Source organism: Hyperoodon ampullatus (genome assembly GCF_949752795.1).
Source record: "Hyperoodon ampullatus genome assembly, chromosome: 3".
Lineage (NCBI taxonomy): Eukaryota > Metazoa > Chordata > Mammalia > Artiodactyla > Ziphiidae > Hyperoodon > Hyperoodon ampullatus.
This window is the reverse complement of record NC_136916.1, coordinates 20,304,011-20,329,808: the sequence shown is the minus strand read 5'-3', so window position 1 is coordinate 20,329,808 and position 25,798 is coordinate 20,304,011. Positions and strand designations below refer to the sequence as shown.

General features: G+C 45.3%; 1 protein-coding gene across 1 annotated transcript; it reads left to right on the top strand.

The window, feature by feature from the left end:
* The first annotated feature begins 4,150 nt into the window (after positions 1-4,150).
* Positions 4,151-25,260, top strand: PROSER2 (proline and serine rich 2). Its single transcript, XM_079699266.1, has 3 exons — positions 4,151-4,303; positions 21,867-22,119; positions 23,822-25,260. Exons 1-3 carry the CDS (start codon positions 4,166-4,168, stop codon positions 24,793-24,795), a joined length of 1,365 nt encoding a protein of 454 aa, XP_079555392.1. The 5' UTR covers positions 4,151-4,165; the 3' UTR covers positions 24,796-25,260.
* The last annotated feature ends 538 nt before the right edge of the window (positions 25,261-25,798 follow it).

Genomic DNA, 25,798 nt, shown 5'->3' with positions numbered 1-25,798 from the left:
CAGGCTTTGTTGGAATTTTTCTCGTGTATCCTTCCAGAAAGATTCTATGCACAGCAAAGCATAAACATAGATATTTTTCATTTATTTCCCTATACACATGGAAGTATACTAGACTCTGTTCTGTCCTTTAGCTCTTTCCACACTCCAAAATGTGTCCCGGAGAACACTGAGCGGCCTCCTCCTTCTTTTAAATCGCTTGTCCTGATTGCTTTTAGGTTCTCCCTCTGGTGCTGTCACCCTCCCAACTGTTGCCAGAGTCATCTTTCTAACCTATAAATGTGATGCTGCCTCTCTCCAGGGCTCCCCATCACCTGTGGGTGAAGTTCAAGATTCAAGTCCCTCTTCGCTCGGGTCCACTTCTCCGTGTGCCTCTATTTGCACTTTCTCCCTTTTCCAGCTCATTCTGTGTTGTGCTTTAGCTCATTTCAGGGCTTCACCCCAGCCACTCACGACTTTTCAAATAGGCCATGTGTTGCTTACTCTCTTTCTGTGTTTGGAATGCCCAGCACAGTTTGTTTAAACCCGAAATCTCAAACCTCTCTTATTGCTGGCCTTTCTGAAAGTCTCTGAGTCCTCCCGGGGAGTATGGGCACCTTCCCCCTGCTCCCATGTGCCCTATCTTGGCGCTGAACATGGTGATGCATCCGTCCTCCATTAGAGTTGGTGCCATGTGGCAGAATTACTTGTGGAACTTGATAAAAATGCACATGCTCAGCTGTTACCCCCACAGATGTATTCAGTAGATCTGGTTCTGACCCATTGCTGGATTCAGTTCCTCTGGGAAGGAGATGCCTCTTACCCATGGGTCTTTCTCTAGTACCTGGAATCTGCCCCATATGAAGTAGGAGAACAGTAAACATCAGAAGAACATGCTAAGACTAGAAAGGAATATAGGGTTCTAAGTGAAGCAAGGATTGATTGATAGGACGAACTTTGATTCTGCCTGTGGGGAGTGGGTTGAGGGTGATTGCTTTTAGGAGAGTGGTGACATCACAGTTGTGTTTCAAGATTAATCCAGCAGAAAAATACAGCAAAAGGATGGCCAAGAGTGGAAAAAGCAAGAACAGTCAGATGTGGTAAAAATGATCCTGAACTTGGGAGGGGGACCAGAAAGGAAGTGGATCCAACTGACATTGGGCAGGAAAAATCAACAGGGCTGGGCAGCTGGTTGATTGTGAGTGGCAGGGACAGGGAGGTGTCAAAGATATCCCCAAAGCTGTTTGTGTGACGAGGCTAAAAGCCACTGTGCCTGAGGACGGGTCTTTGACAAGATGACTCATCTCCGGGGTTTGGTGAATAGTGGAAGGACCTAGCTCCTTGGGCTGCTCTGCAGACCTGACTGTGGCCATCTGGAACTGTGACGGAGTGGGGTGATAGTGGGAGGAGGGCTGGATGCCTTCCATCCAGGCCATTCTAGGTCTTTCTGGAATGTACAGGGGAGGATTAAGAGGAGGAGCTGCCTTCCTCTCTGGCTCCAGTGCACTCGCTTTGGAGGTTCACTTGCCCCACCAGCTCCACCAGTTCCACGAGCACCATCAACTCGGATGGCTGCTGTGCCCTGACCAGCCATGCTCGGCAGACAGGGATTTACCAAGACTGTAGAGCACTTGTGACCTTCAACCTTAGCAGAAAAGGATGTTCCTAGTAAGTACCGAGCAACAAACACAGGAAGCCCAAGAGAATCAACAGAAACACGCACAGGCGGCTCTAGTTTCCCCTCGTGGCGCTCGCTTGTGGCGCCCCCGTAGCGAGCCTGCTCTGCGCCCTCTGGGAGAAGTCGGTTTCTTCATCTATGGAGCCCTCTTAGTCTGACCCTGGCCTCCCTTTTCTAAAGTGCACTGTTAGCAAACACAAAAAGTGAGCCCTTGTTTGGGCAAGGAGACTAGATGCTGTGAGGTGGTCATGACCTCACAGACTCACGGCTCTGGCCGCTCTGTCAGACGGATCTGCTCCTGCTTCTTTATCTCACGCTCTCCCCTTTCCGGTGCAGACCTTGCCCCCCTGCTCAGAAATCCTCCCCCATAGTGGCTCACCCATGGAATTCTATATTTTTGGCTCCTGGAGAACTAGGACCAGGGAGCCCCTGGTTCTCAATTCCTTAAGAGATGAAAGAAGATTGACGGCTTGAGCCTGTGAAGGATATTGAACCAAGGTTTCCACTTTCTCCCCAACAGACTCTGCCTTCTGGAGAATTCTGATTAGCTTCCTCATCTTCTTTCAAGGGAATAATTTGTGGAAGTCTAAACACTACAGTTTTACAGCATCAGAATAGCTTTTAGAATGCTAGTAGCACAGGAGAAAGGCGTGCTCTCGGACAGTGTAGTCAGTTACCACCCTCCGCCCCACGGAGGGACCCATGTGCTGTCTCATTGCACAGATCCGGAGCCAAGTTCCAGGTCCTGTCCCACCGAGCACACAGTCCCCCAGGTCCCTCACTGGAGGTGAATCAGTACCTCGCTTCCCGTCTTTCCTCTCACTGTTGTCAGGGGAAGACTCACTGCCCGCCCCACCCCCGCCACCAGATGGCACCTATGGTGGTTTTAGCTCACGTGCCCCTCGGGATTGTTTACGGGCTCGTAAGTCCACCTGCTAGTGCTTTCAGTCTAGGGAGGGGTGAGCATCTATTTCCTCACTTGCCGTAACATCAGGTCATATGTAATGGACAGGAGGCATATTCCCTTATTCCCTACTAGCCTTCTTTGGTCTTCTGGAAGGTTTTGTTGAACTCAGTTGTCTGTTGTTCAGGGGCTGAGCTGAATTTCCTGCTGGAACAGTCAGAGGACTGTATGAGACTAGGGCTCGGGGGGGACAGTTTCAGTGTCCTTGTTCCTGAAAGTGGGAACATGAACTTCCCAATGGTATTAACTGATGGGACCTTAGCATTTTATGTAGAAACTGCAGTAGTATCATGGCCTCCAAAGAGTCTGGAATTTCGGAGATGTCAACCAAACTTCCATTAGTAATTTGTTAGCTCTTGTCACTTTACCTCAACTCTGAACTGTAACGAGGCTGGAAAAGGAACCATGATGTTGTGGTGTCTGAGGCAGAAAAGAAGAGAATTTATAATCAGTACAGGGAAAGCCTGAGTCTGAGTGTGACGGAGCGTGAAAGTACAGACCCGAAGAGCAGAGGACGGCGCCAGAACATTGTTTCATCAAATTTTCAGCACGAAAGAAATTTTTAGTACACCCATCTTTCCTGAAAAATAATTCTCACTACCACTCAACCATAAAAAAGAATGAAATAATGCCATTTGCAGCAACATGGATGGACCTAGAAATTATCATACAGTCAGACAAGGACAAATATCATATGATATCACCTATATGTGGAATCTAATATATGAACTTATCTACGAAACAGAAATAGACTCACAGACATAGAGAACAGACTTGTGGTTGTCAAGGAGGAGAAGGGTGGGGGAGGGATGGATTGGGAGCTTGGGGTTAGCAGATGGAAACTATTATATATAGGAGGGATAAACAATAAGGTCCTACTGTACAGCACAGGGAAATATTGATATATTCAATATCCTGTGATAAACCATAATGGAAACGAATATAAAAAGAAATATATGGGCTTCCCTTGTGGCGCAGTGATTGAGAGTCCGCCTGCCGATGCAGGGGACACGGGTTTGTGCCCCGGTCCGGGTAGATCCCACTTGCCGCAGAGCGGCTGAGCCCGTGAGCCATGGCCACTGAGCCTGCGTGTCCAGAGCCTGTGCTCCGCAATGGGAAAGGCCACCCGCGTACCACAAAAAAAAAAAAAAAAAGAAATATATATGTATGTATAACTGAATCACTTTGCTTGTACAGCAGAACTTAACATTGTATATCAACTCTACTTCAATAAAAAATAAAATAAAAATAATTCTTACGTCTTCATAATGGAGAAGGAGATAAAGGAGAAATGGAAATGAGCATCACCAAACAAGTTGACTTCAGGGGTCCTAATTATCTTAGTCCTAACGGTCGAGGCTGTGGACCAGCTGACTGTATCTCGTGACGCCTGTTCATCCTGGGGGAATGAGGCCTTCGCTGTCTGAGCTCACTAACCCTTGTCACCTTGTGCTTACTCCTCCAGAGGTGACCCACTACTTGGGCATGGGACACCGGCCCCTTCCCCACTTCCTGTGATTGAGCCAGCGGCCGGGGTTACTGTGGGGATGCCTGTCCATCACCAGAAGTCAGACTCTTGGGAGATGGACCCTGACTTGTTGCCCGGCTGCAAGCTTGGTGGCCTGAGCAGAGGGGGCAGTCTGGAGAGTCGGGCCAGCAGCTCTCGTTCCAGAAGTCTCACTCGGGTGAGTCCTTGTTTCTCTGGTGCTCTGTGTAATTGAATGTTGGCTGATTTCGCCCCCCTATCAGGAGTATCTTACAACATCCTTTTGGGGTAACTAGCTTGACGTCTTGGAATACTTGCTCTCTGAAGCAGCATTTCAGTGTGAATCATATTAAGTTTTGCACAAAATCCAGAGCAGTGATAACTTGGCTGCTAAGACCCAGAGCACGCCGTGCCTGAAGGTGGTCACCAGCCCAGGCCAGGGCACCTGCCTTTCAGGTCCAATGACTGGAAGAAGGGAAACACCTCACAGGATAACATCAAATTCACTTTAAAACAGATGTTTAAGTCCTTTACAAATATAAATGCTTTCCTATCCCTTTCTCTCAGCATCCAGACCTTTACATAAGTGTCAACAAGCTTTGGGAACTTTCACAAAAAGTCTGTAAAGTTAAGAGATGATCTTTTGGCCCTCCCCACCCCTCAGGGTATTCACCTTTCAGGATGGAGACCTTCATATTCATAGAGGGAAGGACAGGAGAGAGTCTACCTTGGATATCAATAAAAATGGTCCATTGTTGGGCTTCCCTGGTGGCACAGTGGTTGAGAGTCCGCCTGCCGATGCAGGAGACACGGGTTCGTGCCCCAGTCCGGGAAGATCCCACATGCCGTGGAGTGGCTGGGCCCGTGAGCCATGGCCGCTGAGCCTGCGCATCCGGAGCCTGTGCTCCACGATGGGAGAGGCCACAGCAGTGAGAGGCCCGCGTACCGCAAAAAAAAAAAAAAAAAAAAAAAAAAAAAAAGGTCCATTGTTCATCTCAGCCCATCTTCAATGGGAGCACAAATTTTCTAAAGATACACCAATCCCTAAAATTAACCCCAGCTATGCTGAACATAAGAAAGAAGTGTACAGAGGGCACTTAATGGTAACAATAGAATTTTATAGGCTTCTACTTGCATATTTTCTTTTTTTCAATCACCATGGTAAGTATGTAATAAATATTATTTGATTCGCCAAAGGAAAAATATATACAAATTACTCTCTGAATATCTGAGAATCTATAAATCCTTAAGAACAGAGAACTTGGGACCACTTTTTTTAATTTAAAAACTGTATTTAAAGAATATGTTAAAAGAATAGGTAGAAAGACATACAGATTAATATTCCAGTCATTAGTGGAGTCTGTTCTCCAAAGCACAGTTAGGAAGCAGCTCTGCTGTGATGTAGAGGGTATTTCTAAAACATGGCGTGGATAACTTAGGAACCATAGTCTAAAGGGCTGCCCTGTGTGCGTGGGGAGGGAATAAAGTCGAGAATGGTCATCAGATGACCTCGGTCTCTGAGGAAATGGGTATAGTGCGTTATGAGTCAGTGCTCGAATTATTTTCTTGCCTTTCACGTTCATTTTCTTATTGAACTTGAGGCAAATCTCTTAACATCCTTTGCACCATGGCCTCTTTTGATAGAAAGCTGAAGCAATACCTGTTCTCTGTCTCTTCCTGGGAGAGTCCATAACCCCAGGTGTGTCACGTGCGCTGAATTTGGGGCAGGAAAGTCGCTACTTTTCTATCTCCACTGTAGTCATACAGGGTCCGTTCTTCACATGCACCAACTCATACCACCCTCACCACATCCTCTGCGGTGGGTCAAACTCATATACTCCAAAGACAGAAAGGACTTGATTGAGCTCTGCAAACCTGTCCATGGAGGACTGCCTTCCGTCTGTTCTATGTAGGTGATGTATCCCTTTGCTCAAATACTGAGGCACTGTTCTCGGAGGTGAGGACAGAGGCGGAGCTTGCAGTCTAGTGGCTGTGGTTCACCCTGACAGAATAGGCTGCAGATTTGCTTCCCCAGGCAGCAGACTCTGAGATGGACAACGTTACAGCACAGGAGGCTTATTAGGGCTGTTCCTGGGCTCAACATCTGGAAGGAAGAGGAAGCAGGGTTTGGGCAGAGAGAGAAGCTGGGCTGTGAGGCAGACCCAACAGAGGCCTTAGCTGTTCCTCAGGAGGCCCTGGAGCTGCTGGGCCGAGAGTGGAGCCTGGATACCCACTCCGCCATCAGCCCTGGGATGAGGACATCCCTGGAGGGAGGCATGACCTTGACAAGACAGTTCCTTTCAGTTGGAGACAGCCCCCAAAGGGGACTGACAGCTGAGGGCCGCCTGCCAGCAGCATTCCCAACAGATGGGGGGCCAGGTCCTTCATCCCCAGGGTGACCTGAGGGGCGCATCACACTCCCTACCACGAAGGTGTAGGAGAAAACAAACAGAGCCTTTTAGAGGGACCGAAGGCACCAGAGCAGCTATAAGATGTCTGAACTAGAAGAAGCAAGACTGTGAAATGAATTCGGGGAGTTTACAAGAGACCACCATATAAATACAGCTCTTCACAGAGTGTCTGTCTAGGCAGGTGGGGTGTTCATTCCATCACCTGGCAGATTTGAAGAATATGCATCGTTTTGACTCTTTGTCAGGACGTCAGACCCAGGAATTCATCTTCAGAGGCAAAAGCTCTTCTTTGAAAGGAGGTCTACTAAGTTTAAGCTCCGGAGTCACAAGGAGAAATGGTTTATTATAAAACTTTTTATCACGGATGTATTTTTTGGTAAGATATGAGAATTATCTTTAGGTTCAAAGACAGAAAAGACTATAAATCTCTTACATTTGTAAATCTCAGGAGGTCAAGATGGGTGAGGTGAGCAGTGTTATGCCTATGAGCCGCCTGTGCTGGAAGGGCTTTGTGAGCCTTAGTGCCGGGCTAAGTAGGTTCCACAGTGGAGTCGAGTACAGATCAGAAGGATGTTCCCCAAGATATAATTTCTCTTAAGTCCTCCCAGAAATCCGTATGCATTTTTCAAGTTGCTTTCTTTACTGATACTAATCAGTATCCTGAAAATCGGCTCAGAATAGTAATAAACACAGGATACTGGAGACATGCCCGGGTTCAAATTCAAATGTGCCTCCCTCTGGAACCTGGGAAAAGTAACTTAATCACTTTCTTCATTAGTTATTTTCTTCATTAGTTTAAAAGGGGGGTGGGCAGTGGGATAATAATTCTTTCTCAAGGGTTACCCATAGAGATGAAATGCCCAGCATCTAATCAGTGCTTCCTAATTACTGGTACAAGCTCCTGTGCGTGCCCTGTTAGCCCCAGGTAGAGAATAACTCCACTCCATCCTGCCCCATCATCCTGTTTGGATCTATGCTTTCCCATCTATCCATCTCTTATGAGTAGCCTTCTGAATTTCTTTCTTTGACCAGTAAAGATGGGATGGTAAAAGGGAGTCTAAATTTGGGGAGGGTCTATATGTTTTTATTCTAAATCCTCAGCCTTTTTATGACTTGTCTCTTTAGAACGACAGTCAACTGTAGTAGTTTCCCCACTCCCTGTTCTTTATTCCCTGACCTCATAAAAGGTTTGTCAGTAACAGTGTTTTTAGGCCTCCAGATTGTATGGGATTAAATAAATGCACCCCTTGGAGGGCTCTTTAAGTAAAAGATAGTTCCAATTTATAGAAGTGTGTATTTCTTTTAAGCAACGGTTATTTTTAAAAAGAAGATAAAACATTAATGCCTAAAGTTAAATGAGAGTATTGTGAAGTTTTTAAACACTAGTTGAAGTGTGGCCTGGAAGATGACAGATCTTTGCTTTTTAGAAACCTTTCTCCTGAGCCAGTACAAGTTAAAAATTAAAATAGCTGCTTAGGTAGGATTGTTATGGCTATCCACATGGCCGCCGTCATGACCCAGGCTGTTCTAGGAGGGTGAAGTATGTGAACTTTTTATCGCTCAAGAGGCTAGTTGTGGTTGTGTACGTGTATTGTTTTTTCTTGTAAGGAATTCTTCCTCTGAACATTTTCTAGCAAAATGTATAGCTAGAACAAGAACAAACTGGCCAGGACTTCCCTGGTGGTGCAGTGGTTAAGAATCCACCTGCCAATGCAGGGGACACGGGTTCAATCCCTGGTCCGGGAAGATCCACATGCCTCAGAGCAACTTAGCCTGTGTGCCACAACTACTGAGCCTGTGCTCTAGAGCCCATGAGCCACACCTACTGAGCCCACACACCACACACATGCCACAACTACTGAGCCCACGTGCCTAGAGCCCGTGCTCCGCAACAAGAGATGCCACCACAGTGAGAAGCCTGTGTGCCGCAATGAAGAGTAGCCCCCGCTCACTGCAACTAGAGAAAGCCCACACGCAGCAATGAAGACCCAACACAGCCATAAATAAATAAATAAATAAAAATTTAAAAAAAGAGCAAACTGGCCAAATCCTTGTATACTTGACTAAGAGGGTCTCTTTTCCCTTTGAACTGTAAGAAGGACATCGTCAGTACAGTACAGTTGGTAGTGTAGCTCTGGAACTTACCACCTCGAGAGGTGATGGGGATTCAAAATAGAAGGTTCAGGAAGGGTTTAGAGACATTCATAAATGATAGCTCTTTAAGGTGACAAAGGAAGCTCTGGGTATAAGGTGACATATTCTTAAGCTCTTAAGGCCAATATCTCAGACACACATCTCATCAAACATCCGGGGTGCACTGCCAGGGACCAGTACTGCGTCATGCCAGGATCCTTAGGTTCTTCTTCTGCACATGGTCTGAAGCCTGCTCTGCCCGGCAGGCACCCTGAAGCTTCCCCCAGAAAATAATATGATTTAACTAGCTGAAAAGAGGGGATGCTCTTAATACCCATAGGAATTGAGGAATTTCATAATGTGTGTGCCACTTTGAGGGTGGATTGGGAACAGCCCAAGTCCCCAAGCGTACTTCCTATTTATTTTTGTCTCTAACTTGGGCAAAACCAATGATCCAAATTCATTGTTTTTGGAGATTTGATATTCAGTGAACTGTCTTGAAACCCTGCCTGGTCCCTTAGCAGACACATCTTATAGCCCTCAAGCCACATAATAAGCCTGTGATCAGACAGCGGTCGTCAGCTCCTGATCACCCCTTCCTTCTCCAAAGCCTCTGAGGTCGTTTGGCCTCACCCGTCGGTCGTGGAAGAAGAAGGTAAAGCAAGCGGGGGCGAAGCCGTCTCCATGGCTGGCTCCGCCTGAAGTCTAAGCAGGACACTAGGAATCTGACATGCTTGTCGCCAGACAGTTTCAAGGAGAAGACACAGAACAGAGGCGTGGGAAGGAGAAGCAGACTGGTCAGTAGTAACCACATTGTCCTTTCAGCTCTGGCTCCTTCCCCAGATTGAACCCAAAACTTCCTGGACAGAGCAGCTATTTTAAAACAAAGCTAAACTGCTTTGAGGAGAGTTCAATTCAGTAAACATGCAGTAAATGCCTCCTACATACCAGATTGGATAGGTGATGGAATAAAACTCGGTTTTAATCTTTTCGGGAACTCACAGTTTAGTGACACGACAGCCATGCGGAGCTCTGGGACATGTGACAAGCTTATGTGGGGTCTCACGCATGACACCACGCGCTTAAGGCGTTTCCCTCTCAGTCAGGACCACTTTATGACGTTGTCAGTTCAGGGAAGTTTACGGCGGCCAGGGAGCCCAGCGTTGTCCTTCAAAGCCATGATTCTTTCCATCTGTAATCAAAACTGCTCACATATCTCATCCCCCGCGGGCTTGTCTGTGTCTCTTTCCGGCCACAAGTAGAGGTTTACGTTAACCATAGTGAAAAATTACAACAGGGACTAGTTAGAAATAACCCTAATTAAGCCCTTGTAATGAAACCGTGGGAAAGGCCACATGCACTTATGGTCTTTCTTATGAAGTTGCCAAAGTAAAGCGTGGCATTCACAGGGGGGTCGGAAGCACAGAAGACGCTGATTCCTATTTTCTTCTCGCTGCCCCTACATTGTGCTTCAGCTCCTGGGGGGCGTCTCTTATCACCTTGGGTCTTTAAGCCAATAAAGCCTTGCTCAAGTGTCAGATCATTTCGGTGTTTGTAGAAAGAGAATGTGACCATCAACTCACCTTCTGCCCGAACAAATACCCAAGGCTGCCTACTTGGGAGAGTTGGGGGTTAAGACATCTTGACTCATCTCAAGAAATTATTTTAGCCATCATAATCTTTCTTAAATTTTCTTTCTGGGCTTCCCTGGTGGCACAGTTGTTGAGAATCTGCCTGCCAATGCAGGGGACACGGGTTCGAGCCCTGGTCTGGGAAGATCCCACATGCCGTGGAGCACCTAAGCCCCTGCATCACAGCTACTGAGCCTATGCTCTAGAGCCGTGAGCCACAACTATTGAGCCCACGAGCCACAACTACTGAGCCTGTGTGCTGCAACTACTGAAGCCCGTGTGCCTGGAGCCCGTGCTCCGCAACAAGAAAAGCCACCACAGTGAGAAGCCCGTGCACTGCAACGAAGAGTAGCCCCTGCTTGCCACAATTAGAGAAAGCCCGTGAGCAGCAATGAAGACACAACACAGCCAAAAATAAATAAATAAAGTTTATTAAAATAAATTTTTTTTTCTTCTTTCTTTCTTTTTTTTTTTTTGGTTGAAGATACAGATAAGTTCAGCTGGTTCTTTTTTTTTTTTTTTTCCTCCTTCACAAGGAGTTACCACTCTTGTCTTAATCTGCCGTTAAATCCAATTTCTTTGTTTAAAAGAAAAGCAAAACAAAAGGAAAAAAAAGCCTAAGAACTGAATTAATTCAGTGGCTTTTTTAGGTGGGGGTTATTTTAGTATGAGTGTTTTAAGCCTTCTCGACGTTTTTCTTCAGCCAAACAAACAAAGGTTTTTTCCTCTCTGCCATTTGCCTAAAAACAAATCTCCTGTCCCGCATTTGTACTCCCATAGGTATGTCTAGGATCGCTGACTTTTATCACTGCTGGTCGCATTTGTCGTAAGAGTTGGTCATCCAGCCAGGACCATGTTCCTCTCAGAGCTCCACCGGGACTAGAGGGACAATTTTGCTCTCATCTTTGCAGGCGAGGATAGATGGCACCAGTCCGGGACTCTGTCCTCCTCCTCATGGGAGACTTGTTCAGCGTGCGTTCCAGTTATGGCAGTAGATTTGGCGTCTTGAATTTTCTGGTTTCATTACATTAGAAATTATTTCTTCACCATCATAATACATACATTAGGGTAGAAATGTATGTACTCCCAAGTTCTTGAAGCAAAACAGTGTTTCCCTGAGAGGCTTATAGACATCACCTGCAGTCAGCATGGTAGGTGGGGTAGCACAGGTGAGGGATGGTTTTCTAGACCGTTCTTTTAGCATCAGGAGATTTGTAGCCTTAAAGAACTTCCCTTTATTCCACATCCCAAATTGGCGCTTTAAAAACTTCATTGATAGAAAGGAATTAAAAAAATTTTTTTCTGCTGTCAGCCTACTACCTTCCAAATAATAGGGACAAATGTTCGTTCTCTTCCATTCACCCCTTTCCAAGAAAGCTGCTATGTTTTCTTATCCCATTTCCTCTCTGCTTAGTTCTTTGGGAACTTAGTTAGCAAATCTCTCGTCCAATAGCACCAGTGGTCAAGCAGGGACCACCCCGGCAGGGCACCAGCTCTCTCCCCTCCTCACATGGGGCCACTGGTCCACTGCCTTGCTTTTTTTTCTTAAATGTATTGTAACAGCTTTATGAGATGTAATTCACATACCCTGTGGCTCACCCATTACAGTATGCCATTCAGTGGTTTTTAGTAGATTCACAGAGATGTGCAACCATCATCACAACCAAATTTAGAATATCCTCATCACCCAAAAGAAACCCGTGCCCACTAGCAGTCACTCCCCGCTTCCCTCCAACTGCCCTAGGCCCTGGGCAACCTCTCATCTGCTTGCTGGCTCCATAGACGTGCCTGTGCTCGCTGCCTTGCCCTTCAGGCCCTGCCTCTTCCCCGAGGCCCACGTCTTCCTCTTTATCGTCCCTGCCTGAGAGAGGCAGCGGCAGCATCTCCTGGGAATAGAGGTGTAGACAAAACTCTCTCAGCCAAGGGCCACGTGCCCCTTTTCTGGCCCTGAATTCCTGGCTCACCAGCCCTTGGCACTGCAGCTTTTCTCTGTTTCTGCTTCCTTTTCTCTCCTAGGTACAGGCAGAGTCTGGGTTCATTTGGAGGGCAGCTTCTTGTTTGGGGAATTAGGCAACAGAGTCCACGGCGTGTTTAGCCCTGCCCCTTAGGTCAAGACTCAAGGCCAGGCTGATCACGAACAAGTCACCCAGCCTGTCCTCCAGCCTCTAACGCTCGAGAGACACCTTGGATAGCTGACGATGCAAGAATCTGAGTCTGCCAGGACCTGGGGCTCTGATCGCTGACCAGCCTGGTTAAAACTGATTTATGGGGACGTCCCTGGTGGAGCAGTAGTTAAGAATCCATCAGCCGGGCTTCCCTGGTGGTGCAGTGGCTGAGAGTCTGCCTGCCAATGCAGGGGACGTGGGTTCGAGCCCTGGTCTGGGAAGATCCCACATGCCACAGAGCAACTAGGCCAGTGAGCCACAACTACTGAGCCTGCACGTCTGGAGCTTGTGCTCCGCAACAAGAGAGGCCGCGACAGTGAGAGGCCTGCTCAGCGCGAAGAGTGGCCCCCGCTCGTCGCAACTAGAGAAAGCCCTCGCACGGAAACAAAGACCCAACACAGCCAAAAATAAATAAATAAATAATAAATTAAAAAAAAAAAAAGAATCCGTCAGCCAATGCAGGAGACACGGGTTCAAGCCCTGGTCTGGGAAGATCCCACATGCCACGAAGCAACTAAGCCTGTGCGCCACAACTACTGAGCCTGCGCTCTACAGCCTGCATGCATGCCACAACTACTGAAGCCCGCGCGCCTAGAGTCCATGCTCCACAACAAGAGAAGCCACCGCAACGAGAAGCCCAAGCACCGCAACGAAGAGTAGAAGCCCCTGCTCACTGCAACTAGAGAAAGCCCACACGCAGCAATGAAGACCCAATGCAGCCAAAAATAAATAAATTTATAAAAAGAAAGGGAAATAAGTAGAACAGAACAGAAAGCAAGCAGAGAACTGGTTCTGGCCTTGACCGCTCTACAAAATAGTTGTGCGACCCTTGGAAAGTCATTACATTGCCTCTGCACCCGGTTTTCACACCTTCAGGTGAGGGAGCTGGAATGACTGATCTCCGCGTTGCATCTGTCAGCCCGTGAGTCCTGTAGTTTGTCGCACAACATAAAATGGTTGAATAGGAGCTTCCCTTTCTAAGCTTACTTTCCAAATGAAATCTTATGTTGGGACTCCTTGCTTTGAGGTTGGATTGGACGTGCGGGGTTTATATACCCCATTCTCACTTTTGCCGCTCACTTAATTGGGAAATGGGAGTGTGTCTTAAGCTGACGGCGTGTTACAGGTCAGTTGCCTATTTAATTCTACTGTCTGTCTAACCAAAGAGAAATCATTATACCCAGCCAAAGTCTAAAATCTTGGGAATAACCCTATTGAAACACTGAGTTGGGAAGGTCAAAGTAGGAGGAAAAGGGTAGAGAGCATTAATTTATTTCCTCAAGACGTTTAATTCAACAAATAGTTGGGGCTAAGACTTTTTTGGTTCCGGTTGTTACCATTATCATGTCACCCTAACAACATTCATGGTGGTTGTAATTATTAACTAGGGGGATCTTTGTCATGCTAAGATCCCTGCTCATTTTAGACTTGCAGGGTTTTTGTCCTGATGGTGGTTGAATCACCGAGCTGAACTTCTCTGCATGGAGAGAAGAAAAATGCGAAATGTCTTAGGGTGACTCTGGGAGGAACAGGGTTGGTGTGGTGTGTGCTGAATGATGGGCGTGGGGTAATCTAGCAAGACTCAGACTAGATTAAGAGGAAAGAGGAGGAAAGAGGAGGCAGGATGCTCTGCGCCACCCGCCAACCCGCAATAAGTCTAGAAAAATCACAAAACGAGTAGCATCGCTGGATTTTTTATGAAAGTTTCGTGTTCTGGTGGCCAGAGGGCCAAGACAGACCTACGTGGGGAGGAGGCAGCTGACACTGAGGTTACAGTGACTGCATCCTGGACACGAGACAAATTGTCAGCTCTGTGCAGAGTTCACAGATGCCTCAGACATGGCTCTTTCCTCTACATATAAAGTCCAGCAAAGGTGAAATGCATGAGTGATGAACAGCTACAGTAAAAAATAGAATTTTATACGAAGAGTCGATTCTTCCTGTTAAATAACTCTCAACTCCATCTGCTTCTCTCTGTTCCCATCACCATGGCTCTACTTTAGGTGACTTTTAACTTTTGTCTAAATTGTTTCCATATTCAGTTGTCCATACTGTTTCCTATTTTCCACACTATAGCCAATGTGATCTCTCCAAAATACATATCTAACTACCCCTGGTCCCTTTTTGTTTAACTCTCGCCCACTTCTTTCATACTATGTTTCATAGTATGTTTCATACTAGGTTTCCCTAACTCGCCATAGTCACCTTGTCATAGCCATTTTGTCTACTTTCTTGTCTGAAGCCCTCATTAGATGGGCTAAACCAGACAGCAAGAACATTATTTACACCCTCGTATATACATTGCCCGATGCTTACTAGATGCTCAAATATTTGAATGCATGATTCAGTGGGTGCTATGGGGGTAGGCTGGAGGTGTGGTGACATTTAAATTGGACCAGGAAGGACAGGTGAGATGTGGCTGTGCAGTCATGGGCATTGCTGACAGAGAAACAGGTCTAGGAAATAGCAAGTGATTTGATTTGATTATAGGGCAAGAATTAGCAAACCCCACTCTGTGGACTAAATGTGGCCCCCCGCCTGTTTTTGTAAATAAAGTTTTATTGTAACAAAGCTAATAAGCTCATTCATTTATATATCACCTGTAACTTTCACACTGCATTGACAGAGTTGAATAGTTGCCACCATTAAGACTGCAAAGCCCCAAATATTTACTATCTGGCCCTTTACAGAAAAAGTTTACCAACCCTGCTATAGAGTATAAAGGGGAGAGGAGTAGGAGTGACATTTAAAAGGTAAGTAGGGTGGCCCCCGCTCGCTGCAACTAGAGAAAGCCTGTGCACAGCAACGAGGACCCAACACAGCCAAAAGTAAGTAAATAAATAAATAAAATTAAAAGGTAGGTAGGGCCAGATCCTGGAGTTCTCAGAATAAAGCGTAAACGCATTAGTCATATATTCTGTAGATATGAAGGATTTACAAGATTTTAACCCTGGTTCTTTTGTTAAAACCTATTCCTCTCTTCTTTGGTTCAGTGCTCAATAAAAAGTATTAAATAAGGAACGCCTTGTGCCCATTTTCCCCTGTAGTATCCTGCTACTCTTCTAATGTGCCTTCACATGGATCCTCTTATTAGAGGGAAAAATTGAAGTTCTTAAGGGCTACACAACTGCTAGATACGTAAACTGATAAACTTACAGAGATCTGGTTAATACGAAACTGTTACAATTTGAACTGGAGAAAAATTTTCCTTAAAATCACTCTGTTCCCCCCCGCCAGCCCCACCCAATCTCAAAAGAAGTGGAACAGAAAGATAGGCCATGAACTAAAATCTAAGGGCACACTGTTTCCTAAGTTCAAACTTAAAAAAGGAAATCCATACAAAATCTGATTATAATGAAAGGAAAATTATAATCTGTCTTGTGGATATATATGCAAAAATTCTAAACAAAATGTTAGCAAATCAGATTCAGTGTTGTATAAAAAGGCTAATAACATCACAACCAAGTTGGACTTATTCCAAGAATGCAAGGTTGGTTTAATAGTTGAAAATCAATCACCTTACTTCAGTACATTAACAGAATAAATGAGAAAATTGTGACAACTAAAATTTTCTCCAGACATTGTCAAATGCCCCAGGGAGGGTAAAATCATCCCCAGCTGAGAACCACTGCAATAAATGAAGAAAAAGCCTTTGACAGAGTTCAAAACCCATTCATTATTTTAAAGCCAAACACACTTAGCAAACTAGGAATAGAAGAGAGCTTTCTTAATCTGATGAAGATCATCTTTTAAAAACCTATAGCAAACACTGTACTTAATGGTGGAATATTGAAAGCTTTCTCCCCAACATTGGGAACAAGATGAAGATGCCACTTCTGTTCAGCTAACTAGAGGACCCTGGTGGTACGATAAGGCAGAATGAAGAAAATGAAAGGCATGAGGAATGGAAAGGAGGAAATAAAAACCTCTCATTTATAGACACCACTGTTTATACAGAAGACTGAAAAGCACCTACAGATAAACTGTTAGTAATGTGCAGCAAATTTGTTAAAGTTGCTTATTTCAAGGTCAGTATATCTTGTATTTCTATAGACCAGAAACATTTAGAAAATGTTCAAAGTGATGCCATTTCTAATAGCACCACAAAACATCAAATACCTAAGAGGAGAGATAACAAAATCTGTAAAATCTCTACACTGGAAATTACAAGATATTATTGAGAGAAAATAAAGAACCGGATCAAGGCATATCAAACGTTAGTTAATCAGTATTACACAGAGGGTCTGTTGAAAGAGATCGAAGGCCCAACCCCTTAAGGTTTCTGATTCAGTAGATCTGAGGTGGGGCCCAAGAATTTGTATTTCTAACAAGTTCGCGAGTGCTGCTGCCACTGCTGGGTGAAGGACCACACTTTAGGAGCCACTAATCTAAATAAGTATACCATACGGATAGAAAAAATATTGTAAGACATCAGTTCTACTCAATTTGAAGAACTTCCATGAAGTCCAATCAAAATCCCAGCATGGGTGTGTGTGTATATTTATGTGTATATGGAAACTGACCAGCTGATACTGGAAATAAAAAGGTCCAGCACAAACTTAAAGAAGAACAGCAAAACAGGAGGGCTTCAAACTCGAGACAAACTATAATGTTATAATTAAAACAGTATTTTATCACTGTACAAACAGACAAGTAGACAAATGAACAGAAAAGAGAATCTAGAAACAGATGGACTCATGACCTGTCACCTGATTTACAACCAAGGGGACCTGCAGTGGGGAAACGATAGTCTTTTTTTTTTTTTTTTTTTAATTTATTTGGCTGCATTGGGTCTTCATTGCTGCGCATGGGCTTTTCTCTAGTTGCGGTGAGCAGGAGCTACTCTTCATTGTGGTGTGCGGGCTTCTCATTGCGGTGGCTTCTCTTGTTGCAGAGCATGGGCTCTAGGCGTGTGGGCTTCAGTAGTTGTGGCACATGGACTCAGTAGTTGTGGTTCGTGGGCTCTAGAGCGCAGGCTCAGTAGTTGCGGCGCACAGGCTTAGTTGCTCCAAGGCATGTGGGATCTTCCTGGACCAGGGCTTGAACCTGTCTCCCCTGCATTAACAGGCAGATTCTTAACCACTGCGCCACCAGGGAAGTCCCGAAACAATAGTCTTTTCAAGCGGTTTTGCTGGAACAGTTGGGTATCAGTGTAGGAAACAGCGAATTGTGACCTCACACCATACACAAAAGTTCATTCCAATGAATTATAGCACAAATATGGAAGTTTAAAAACAACCATGCTTTTAGAATAAATAAAAGCAGGTGAACGTCTTCATGACCATGGAGTAGGTAGTGGTGTCTTAAATAGGACACAAAAAGCTCTAAAGAAAAGACTGATACATTGTACTACACTAAAATTAAGGACTAGTCACCAGAAGACCCCCATTAACAGAGAGAGAAAGCAAGCCACTGGGTAGGAAAAAATATTTGCAATAAATACACCCACAAAGGATTTGTATCAAGTATGCATAAAAGAACTCCTACAAATTATTTCTTTAAAGACAACTTGATAGAAAAATAGGCAAAAGACTTGAACAGGCACTTCATAAGAGGATCTCCAAACAGCCAGTTAAGTATTATGAGGAAAAAAATCTCAACACTGCTGTCTTCTTGGGAATGTACTGAATATCAGAAGGAGATGCTACCACATGCAGGGCCATGCACCAACAAGTGTGTGTTGGTCCAGCCGCTTGGGAGAACTGTTAGGCTATGTCTACCAAAGCAGACACGTATCTTATGACCCAGCAGTTGTATATAGGTATATATTGCTTCTCTTCCCAGCAGTGTTCTGTTTTGCTACCTAAGTCATGCTGTAGGTATCTCTCCCCAGCAATATTCTGTTATTCCTGTTTACTGAACCCATGCCATGGACAGTCCCCTTTTCCTGAGTGGACTTCCTTTAGGATTCAGCTAACATGGCCAAGCTAGTTTGAGAAATTTGCATGTGTTCTTGTGCTAATCATCCCCCAAACAAGTATATACTGTGCCTGAAACTGAAGAAAAGTCTCTAAACCTCTGGACACTGCAGGCTCTGTGATGGGCCTGGATAGGTGGGCATTTGAAGACCTCTCATCTCAGATCACGGTATGAAGTGCATTATTCTATACCACAAGGACCAACTCTTAGTCACCTTTGCTTCCACTATAGTTTTTCCTGTTGTTTTATCAAAATTTATTCTCATCGTAAAGACGCAAATACTTTTATAAGGTTTATAAAAAGCATTAGTCTTACTTGTACCCCTCCCCCCATTTCCAACTCACTGGAGGCAACGACTTTTAACTCATTCCTGTTTGTTATTTACCTTCATTTCCCCCCACTATTGACATTTTATCCTTTCAGTACTTTTTGTATTTGTGGATATATGAAGTATGCATATATTGATATTTAAATCGAGGCAAATCTTGCTTATCTGCATTTTTTTTCACTTAACATTATATTCTTTTGAAAAAACCATTTAAAATGGCTGTATAATATTCCATCTGTGAATGTGCCCTGATTTGTTCAACCATACCTTTATTGTTGGACATTTTAGGTGGTTTCTCATTTTCTTGCTACCATAAATACGGATATAATTAGTATACCTGTGGGGGTGTGTGTGTGTGTTGCTATAGAGGAATTGACTCACAGATACATGCTTTGTCTCATAACTTTAGTTTTTCCTGTGGTTGATAATTGCTTTGGTTTTATTTGCTTGCTTTGTTCATGTTCTGTGTGGCCCCATGACTTGCTCTGAACTAGGCTGGTTGTTCACTGCACAGCTGATATCATGGGGACAGCACCATTATCCTGGGGTTCCCTCTGCTTTCTCTCATTCTTTCCTATATTCTGGCTCCCAGGTTTTTCTTCTTGGTTCCTCCCTTGTCTAGAGGAACAGCCCTACCTCCACACCCCCTGCAGTAGCTTCCTGAGAAAGGCACGCATGGGAGATCTGCTGGTTAGACCTTGTGTCTCTTAAAAACACCATTATTGGGACTTCCCTGGTGGTGCAGTGGTTAAGAATCCACCTGCCAATGCAGGGGACACAAGTTCGAGCCCTGGTCCAGGAAGATCCCAATGCCACAGAGCAACTGAGCCCGTGCGCCACAACTACTGAAGCCCACGCGCCTAGAGCCCATGCTCTGCAACAAGAGAAACCACCGTAATGAGAAGACCGCACACTGCGACGAAGAGTAGGCCCCACTCGCCACAACTAGAGAAAGCAGCAACGAGGACCCAACGCAGACAAAAATAAATAAATTAAATAAATAAATTTAAAAAAACACACACCATTATTCTACTCTAACTTTAACTTGATTATGTACAAATTCTAGTTCTGAATTCATCTGGAATTTTAAAGGAATCACAACATTGTCTTCTGGCTTCCAAAGCTGCTGCTGAGAAGTCTGTTGCTGTTCTGACTCCTGATGTTTTGTTATGTGACCCGTTTTCCACTCTGGGAAGCTTTTAGTATCTTGCCTCGTCTCCCATGGCTGAAATTTCAATTGATGGGCCTTGGCATAGGTCTGTTTTATTCCTGTTCATCAGGTTATTCTCACAACCCTTTGATCTGGAAGCTCACATCCTTCTGTTTAAGGACATTTCCTTGAATAATTTTACTTGTTTACTTTGATCATTTCTTCTCTATTTTTCCTCATTCCTCTTTCTGGAACACATTATTCAGATGTTGGCCCTCCCACTCATATTCTCTAGTTTTCTGCTTAAAAATATTTTTTTGACTTTTTGTTGTACTTTTCCGGTTTCTCTACTTTATCTCTAGGCTTCTATTTCATTTTTTTTTTCTGTCATAGTTTTAATTTCTAAGAGCTCTTTTCTGTCTTCTAGTTTTTAAAAATAGCATCAGATTCTTGTTTATGGTTTCAGTCTCTCCTCTGATCCCTCTGAGGATGTTCATGATCATCTTTTTGGAATTTTTACCATTCTGCATAGTTTGTTTCTTGTAAGTTGCCTTTTTTTCCTTCTTGTTTTGATGTGTCTTTCATGGTAAAGGTTTTTCTCAGCTGCTTGGTGATCATTAGCTATATGAACACACTTAAGAGTAGAATGTTAAGAAACTGATTAAGAATTCTGTGCTGGGGTTTGTTGACGGTGATTTCACTGGTAGATCTTGCTGAGCTGTTTCCCTGGGGAGCCCAAGGTGTCCACCTCTTGGCTCTTGGACCATTCACTTCCCCAGAGAAGACCCTTCCAATCCTCTGTCCAGAGGGTCAGTTTGATTCCCTGACTCCCAGTTTTCAGAACGGTTCTTTACCATGAACTTGGCTTGATGCCCCCCGGCTTTACCTCCTTTAAGAGTAAACATCTAGGGCTTCCCTGGTGGCGCAGTGGTTGAGAATCTGCCTGCTAATGCAGGGGACACGGGTTCGAGCCCTGGTCTGGGAGGATCCCACATGCCATGGAGCAACTAAGCCCGTGAGCCACAACTACTGAGCCTGCGCATCTGGAGCCTGTGCTCCGCAACAAGAGAGGCCACGATAGTGAGAGGCCCACGCACTGCGATGAAGAGTGGCCCCCACTTGCCGCAACTAGAGAAAGCCCTCGCACAGAAATGAAGACCCATACAGCCCAAAATAAATAAATAAATTAATTAATTAATTAATTTAAAAAAACACAAAAAACCACTACAAAAAAAAAAAAAAGAAGAATAAACATCTAGTTTTCTGCCTGGGTGACCTGATTGCTTCTGAAAGAGACTCTCGTCCAGTTCTGCTCTTTTCAATGTCATCTTAGCCAGACTTCCAGAACTGCCCAGCACCTCCCCGATGCTGTGCTAAGCCTTGTGAGGGCTCTCCATGCCACAGCAGGTCGATTCCGGCCCCACCCCCAGCTGCTGACTAAGATTCACCGTTCTTGGATTCTCTGAGTCAGTCACCACCTGTCCTTCTGCTGTCTACCTTCCCAAATGCTGTTGCTATCACCTCATTTCCTAGGATATTTGTTTTTGTGACTTGTATCTTTAAAAACAGATAAAGCCCATTTTTGTTTTAGTGAGGTTTCTGGAGGGAGAGGAGATAAATACATGAGTTCACTCCACTGTCTTTAACTAAAGATCCCCCCATTGCTATTACGGGGAAACCAAGCATATCTGTCAGCAGTAAGTTGAAAAGACCTCTTCCAAGGAGATACTGAAGAATTGCTTTCTTGTCATTGACTCACGAGGAACAAAAGTGTCTAAGATGCGTAATCTGCTACACCTTTTGGACAGACTTCTTTCTCATGCAAGTCGAATGGTGAGGGACACACAGGCAGAGGTGAGCTGCCAGCAGGGTTGCCTGGATGGTGCACTCTCCCCAGACGGGAAATTGGAGGGTGCCATGAATTCCACCCCAGGCTCTGTATTGATCCCTACATTGTTGTGGGGTGTTTTCCCTTCAGTGAAACCACTGTTGCTTTTATTCCTCATGTCCAAACCTTTTGTACAGGATGATGAGAGCCTGAAGTACCTCACACATGAGGAAAAGGATGTCCTCCTGTTTTTTGAAGAGACGATTGATTCCCTGGAAGACGACTTTGAGGAACAGGTGCTGTGTGATGGTGATGCTCAGTGCCATTCTCCACAGTCTCTGGAAGAGAGCACTTCTGGTCCCTCCGAGCCAGAGGATGTCGTGGACTTAGTGCAGCTGGGCCCTGGAGCCGGGGAACCCGAGAGCCTTCGGGATGTGACGGAGGCAGCAGGTGAGGACCAGAGAACAGGTCCCCTACCTCTGACGTGGCTTATCGTATGGTACAAGACACTGAGGCCTTCCTTTCTGTCGTGTTCTCTGTGTTTCCAGCCAGTATAGTAGCTTGTGGGGCTGATCAGATTTTTGTAGGGTAGAAGCATCCTCTTGGTAGTCTGATTATCCAACCAAGTAGGTGCTTTCATGGCATATTAGGATGAAAACACATGGAAGGGAAATTTCAAAAGGGCGAGAATAAAGAATGAGACTAATTGGGCAAACAAACATTGCATACATGGATAAAAGAAAAACGAAAACTGGAAATGGCTTCAGGAAACAATCCCATTCTACAAAGAAAATATACAAAGGACTTGTACTTTAGCCTTTGAGGTTCAATCTCAATTCTTGTGCAAGATTATACCCCTATTCCAAGGTGGGAGTGTTTGAACTGAAAAGTCAGCTGGTTCAGGAAAACAAAAATGATCAAAACAAAAATTCAGCTCAGCATCTGCTTTGTAAAGTTTGCTTGATTCAGGGTGGCATCAGAGGAGAGGTATGCTTTTTGTCCCTTGAGTTCTGTGATAGAACCAGAGGGACATGGACAAGGAGAAAATGTTCTTCCAATTTTTTTTTTCCTGGTTGGAAAAGATATTGGAAATGTGGACAAGAGGATAAGGATTGGAAAAGATGAGGGAAAAATAGGATGGAAAATATCTTTGCTCTGTTGACTACAAAATACTTCCATTTGTCACAAGCCTCTAGAAATATATCCCCACCCCTTTATTTTTGTAAGCAAGGCTGTGTATTACACAGAATTTCATGTACTATTGGTTATATGTTCCAAATATGGGGCTGAGTTTGCAGCCATCTCTTCAAAGAAGAGACTTAATATGAACTTCCCCTTTTTATCACTTCTTCTTTGAAGTTTAGTTCCTAAAATTAATTTGAACCACTGATCCCTTAAAAATGTCAGATCATATAATTGTGCCAAAGAAAACATTTTTTTGAAAGTAAGCCACTTGCCCATCAATTCTCTAACATGATGTTTTCGTAACAACTTTAAGTGCCCACTCTGTGGCAGGCATTTTGTGAGATTCTGAGGATACAAAGATAAATATAATACATAGCTCCCAATTTTGCAGCAGACACGGGTGTATAAATACTAGTGCAGAAAAGTGTTAGGTGATCTGTGATCACGTATGTTAGGATATAGTAAAGAATCATAGGCTGGTGTATTAAACTCTACTGGAGGCTGTCAGGAAACATTTCTGTTTCTAGAGGAAAGTGACACATCCAATTATCCTTCATCTAGAAAGACCTGAGGGAGGGGTTGGTGGGTACCACAAACTTCCCAGCCTCCATTTCCCCTCTGTAAAATCCCCCGTAAGGTAAGCTGTTGTTTCCTCCTGTTACATGTCTCAGGATGATGGCTCCTTAGAAACTTGCTTTTACCATATGCTTCCCAGGTACTGTTTCTGGCTTGCACATCTTTCACCACTGCTAATTCATTCTTTCTCGTCAGGTGATTATGAGAATCATATACTATGTTCTCTTTCACTAGTCCAGGGAATAGGGTAGAGGGAGTTTAGCTTACAAGAGGTACTGTTGAAATTGGTATTGAATCCCTTTGAGACCTTTGTAAATTCAGTGAAAAGGAAACGTGATGCATTTATTTCTGCATATGGTGGTAGCTTATGAGGATCCTTGCTACTTTTCAGGGGCTGGCGCTGTTGGTAAGGAAGACACCCCTGTCCTCAGGAAAGAGGATGCTGAGAAGTCTCCCCCGCCAGAACCCCCAGGTCCTGAGGCCCTTCCCCTGCCGTCTCCCCACCCTGTCCCCGCAGCAGCCCCGGCCCACCCCGGGAGAGAGCCCCCTCCTCCTCCAGCAGAGCACCCCAAACTGGCCCGCTCGGTCCCTACTCCGCTCGTCATCGCCCAGAAGATGTCTGAGAAGCTGGCAGGGAACGAAGGGCTCTCGCCCACATCCCCGTCCAAAGAGGGCAGGCCTGCAGGATGGAGGACGCTGACTAACGTGGGCCCTCGACACGGAGACCACTCGCTGTGGCACAGACACGCCGCACAGCCGGCGCCCAAGATCCACCGCTTCCCGAGCAACATCAGCGTGACCAACAGCGCGGGGAAGGACTTCAATAAGACCATCTCCAAGGCCGCGGTCAACGTGCAGGAGCGCAAAGCCCAGGTCCTGGCCAACATCAATGGGGTCTCCTTCCTCTCCGTGGGGGAGACGGAGGACCGGGCCCAGAGGAGCGAGCCCGCCGAGCAGAGGAGAAGCGTCTCCCCGGAGCAGAGCCAGCTGGGCCCGGCCCGGGAGGCTGTTCCCGTGCGGGCAGGGGTGCACGGTGGCCAGCAGTCCAGAGGCGTGCAGACGGAACAGCCCCTGCCGATGGCCAATGGCTTCCAGAGCCTCCACGACATCCTCAAGAGCCATCCCGGGCCCTTTGTCTCTACAGGGAAGACGGTCACCTTCCGTCCGGACCCGGCCCTCCCCAGCAAACTTGCACCCCGGCAGCCGGACTGCGGCCAGGACGCCAGGAAGCGGTCGGGCTCGCTCCCCCGGGCTGTGGGGTTCAGACCCCAAGGCATCACTGTCCAGTTCTCGGGCCGGGGCTCCACGGAGGAGGCCCGTCGGGAGGCCCTGCGGAAGCTCGGCCTCCTGAAGGAGAACTTGTGACGGAGAGTGGGCGGCGCTGGGGGAGTTAGGGTGACCAGCTACGTGTGGCCGAACATGGATGTGCGCATGCGCACAGCACAGTAGCAAAGCCCAGTCTGCGGAACCCCGTGGAGGACCAGCGATGGGGGCCCTGGAGTCAGCCGACTGTCTGCCCCGCTCTGGCCCGCATCCGAGCTGAAACATCCTTACGAACGAGAGCATCCCGCACCACATCTTCCCGTTTCCAAGAGCTCGGAGAATAACCTTGAACACCTACAGGTTTCAGTGATTTGTAAATGCCATATGTTTTTTGGATCTAGGAGGAGGGGGATTGGGTCTGAATTTTCTGTTATTGCGTCTCTAATCTAACCTTTTATCCGAAGTGCATGACACGAAAGCCAGTTTAGATCTCTCATACTCGTTTCTCTAAGAAAGGGACCGTCCCCTCCTTTCCAAGAAAATAAAGAAGTGCTTGTTCAATTTTCATAGTGTCTTAAAATACTGTTTTGGTTTTTTGTTTGTTTTTGAAAGGTGAAAGACAGTATGTTAGCCTAAATATGCCTTTGTTTCTTGGTCTAATTTGGTTTTCCCAGGTTTTTTTTTAATTGAAAATTGAAGCCTTTAGAGTATGATTTACTGTAACGTTGAGTTACGGGAGTGGAATGGAAAGGTTGAGTTTGGAAAAGGTGGTAGTTTTAAGAAAGTAAGTCTCATCAGACTACAGAGTCTGTGTTACTGGGAGATACATATATGAGCGTGTACTGTGTATATACATGTACATAATATGTTTATAGGTACATATATGTTATATACAGATATAGATGGTTTGCACACACACATTCATTATTACATATATATAAACTTCTTAAAACCCTATTACATAACTACAGGATGCAAGCACTTCCTATTCTTTTGATACACAAGCCATCTCAGTATTGAGATAATGACATAGAAATTGTTACTTCCTAATAAGGGAGTCTTTTAAGGACACATCTCCATAACTTTTCGGTGAACCAAAGTGCTT

Coding starts and splice junctions, on each gene's coding strand:
- PROSER2 (XM_079699266.1), top strand. CDS start 4,166: ATGCCTGTCCATCACCAGAAGTCAGACTCTTGGGAGATGGACCCTGAC. Junction 4,304..21,866: donor GTTCCAGAAGTCTCACTCGG/GTGAGTCCTTGT, acceptor CCTTTTGTACAG/GATGATGAGAGCCTGAAGTA. Junction 22,120..23,821: donor GGATGTGACGGAGGCAGCAG/GTGAGGACCAGA, acceptor GCTACTTTTCAG/GGGCTGGCGCTGTTGGTAAG.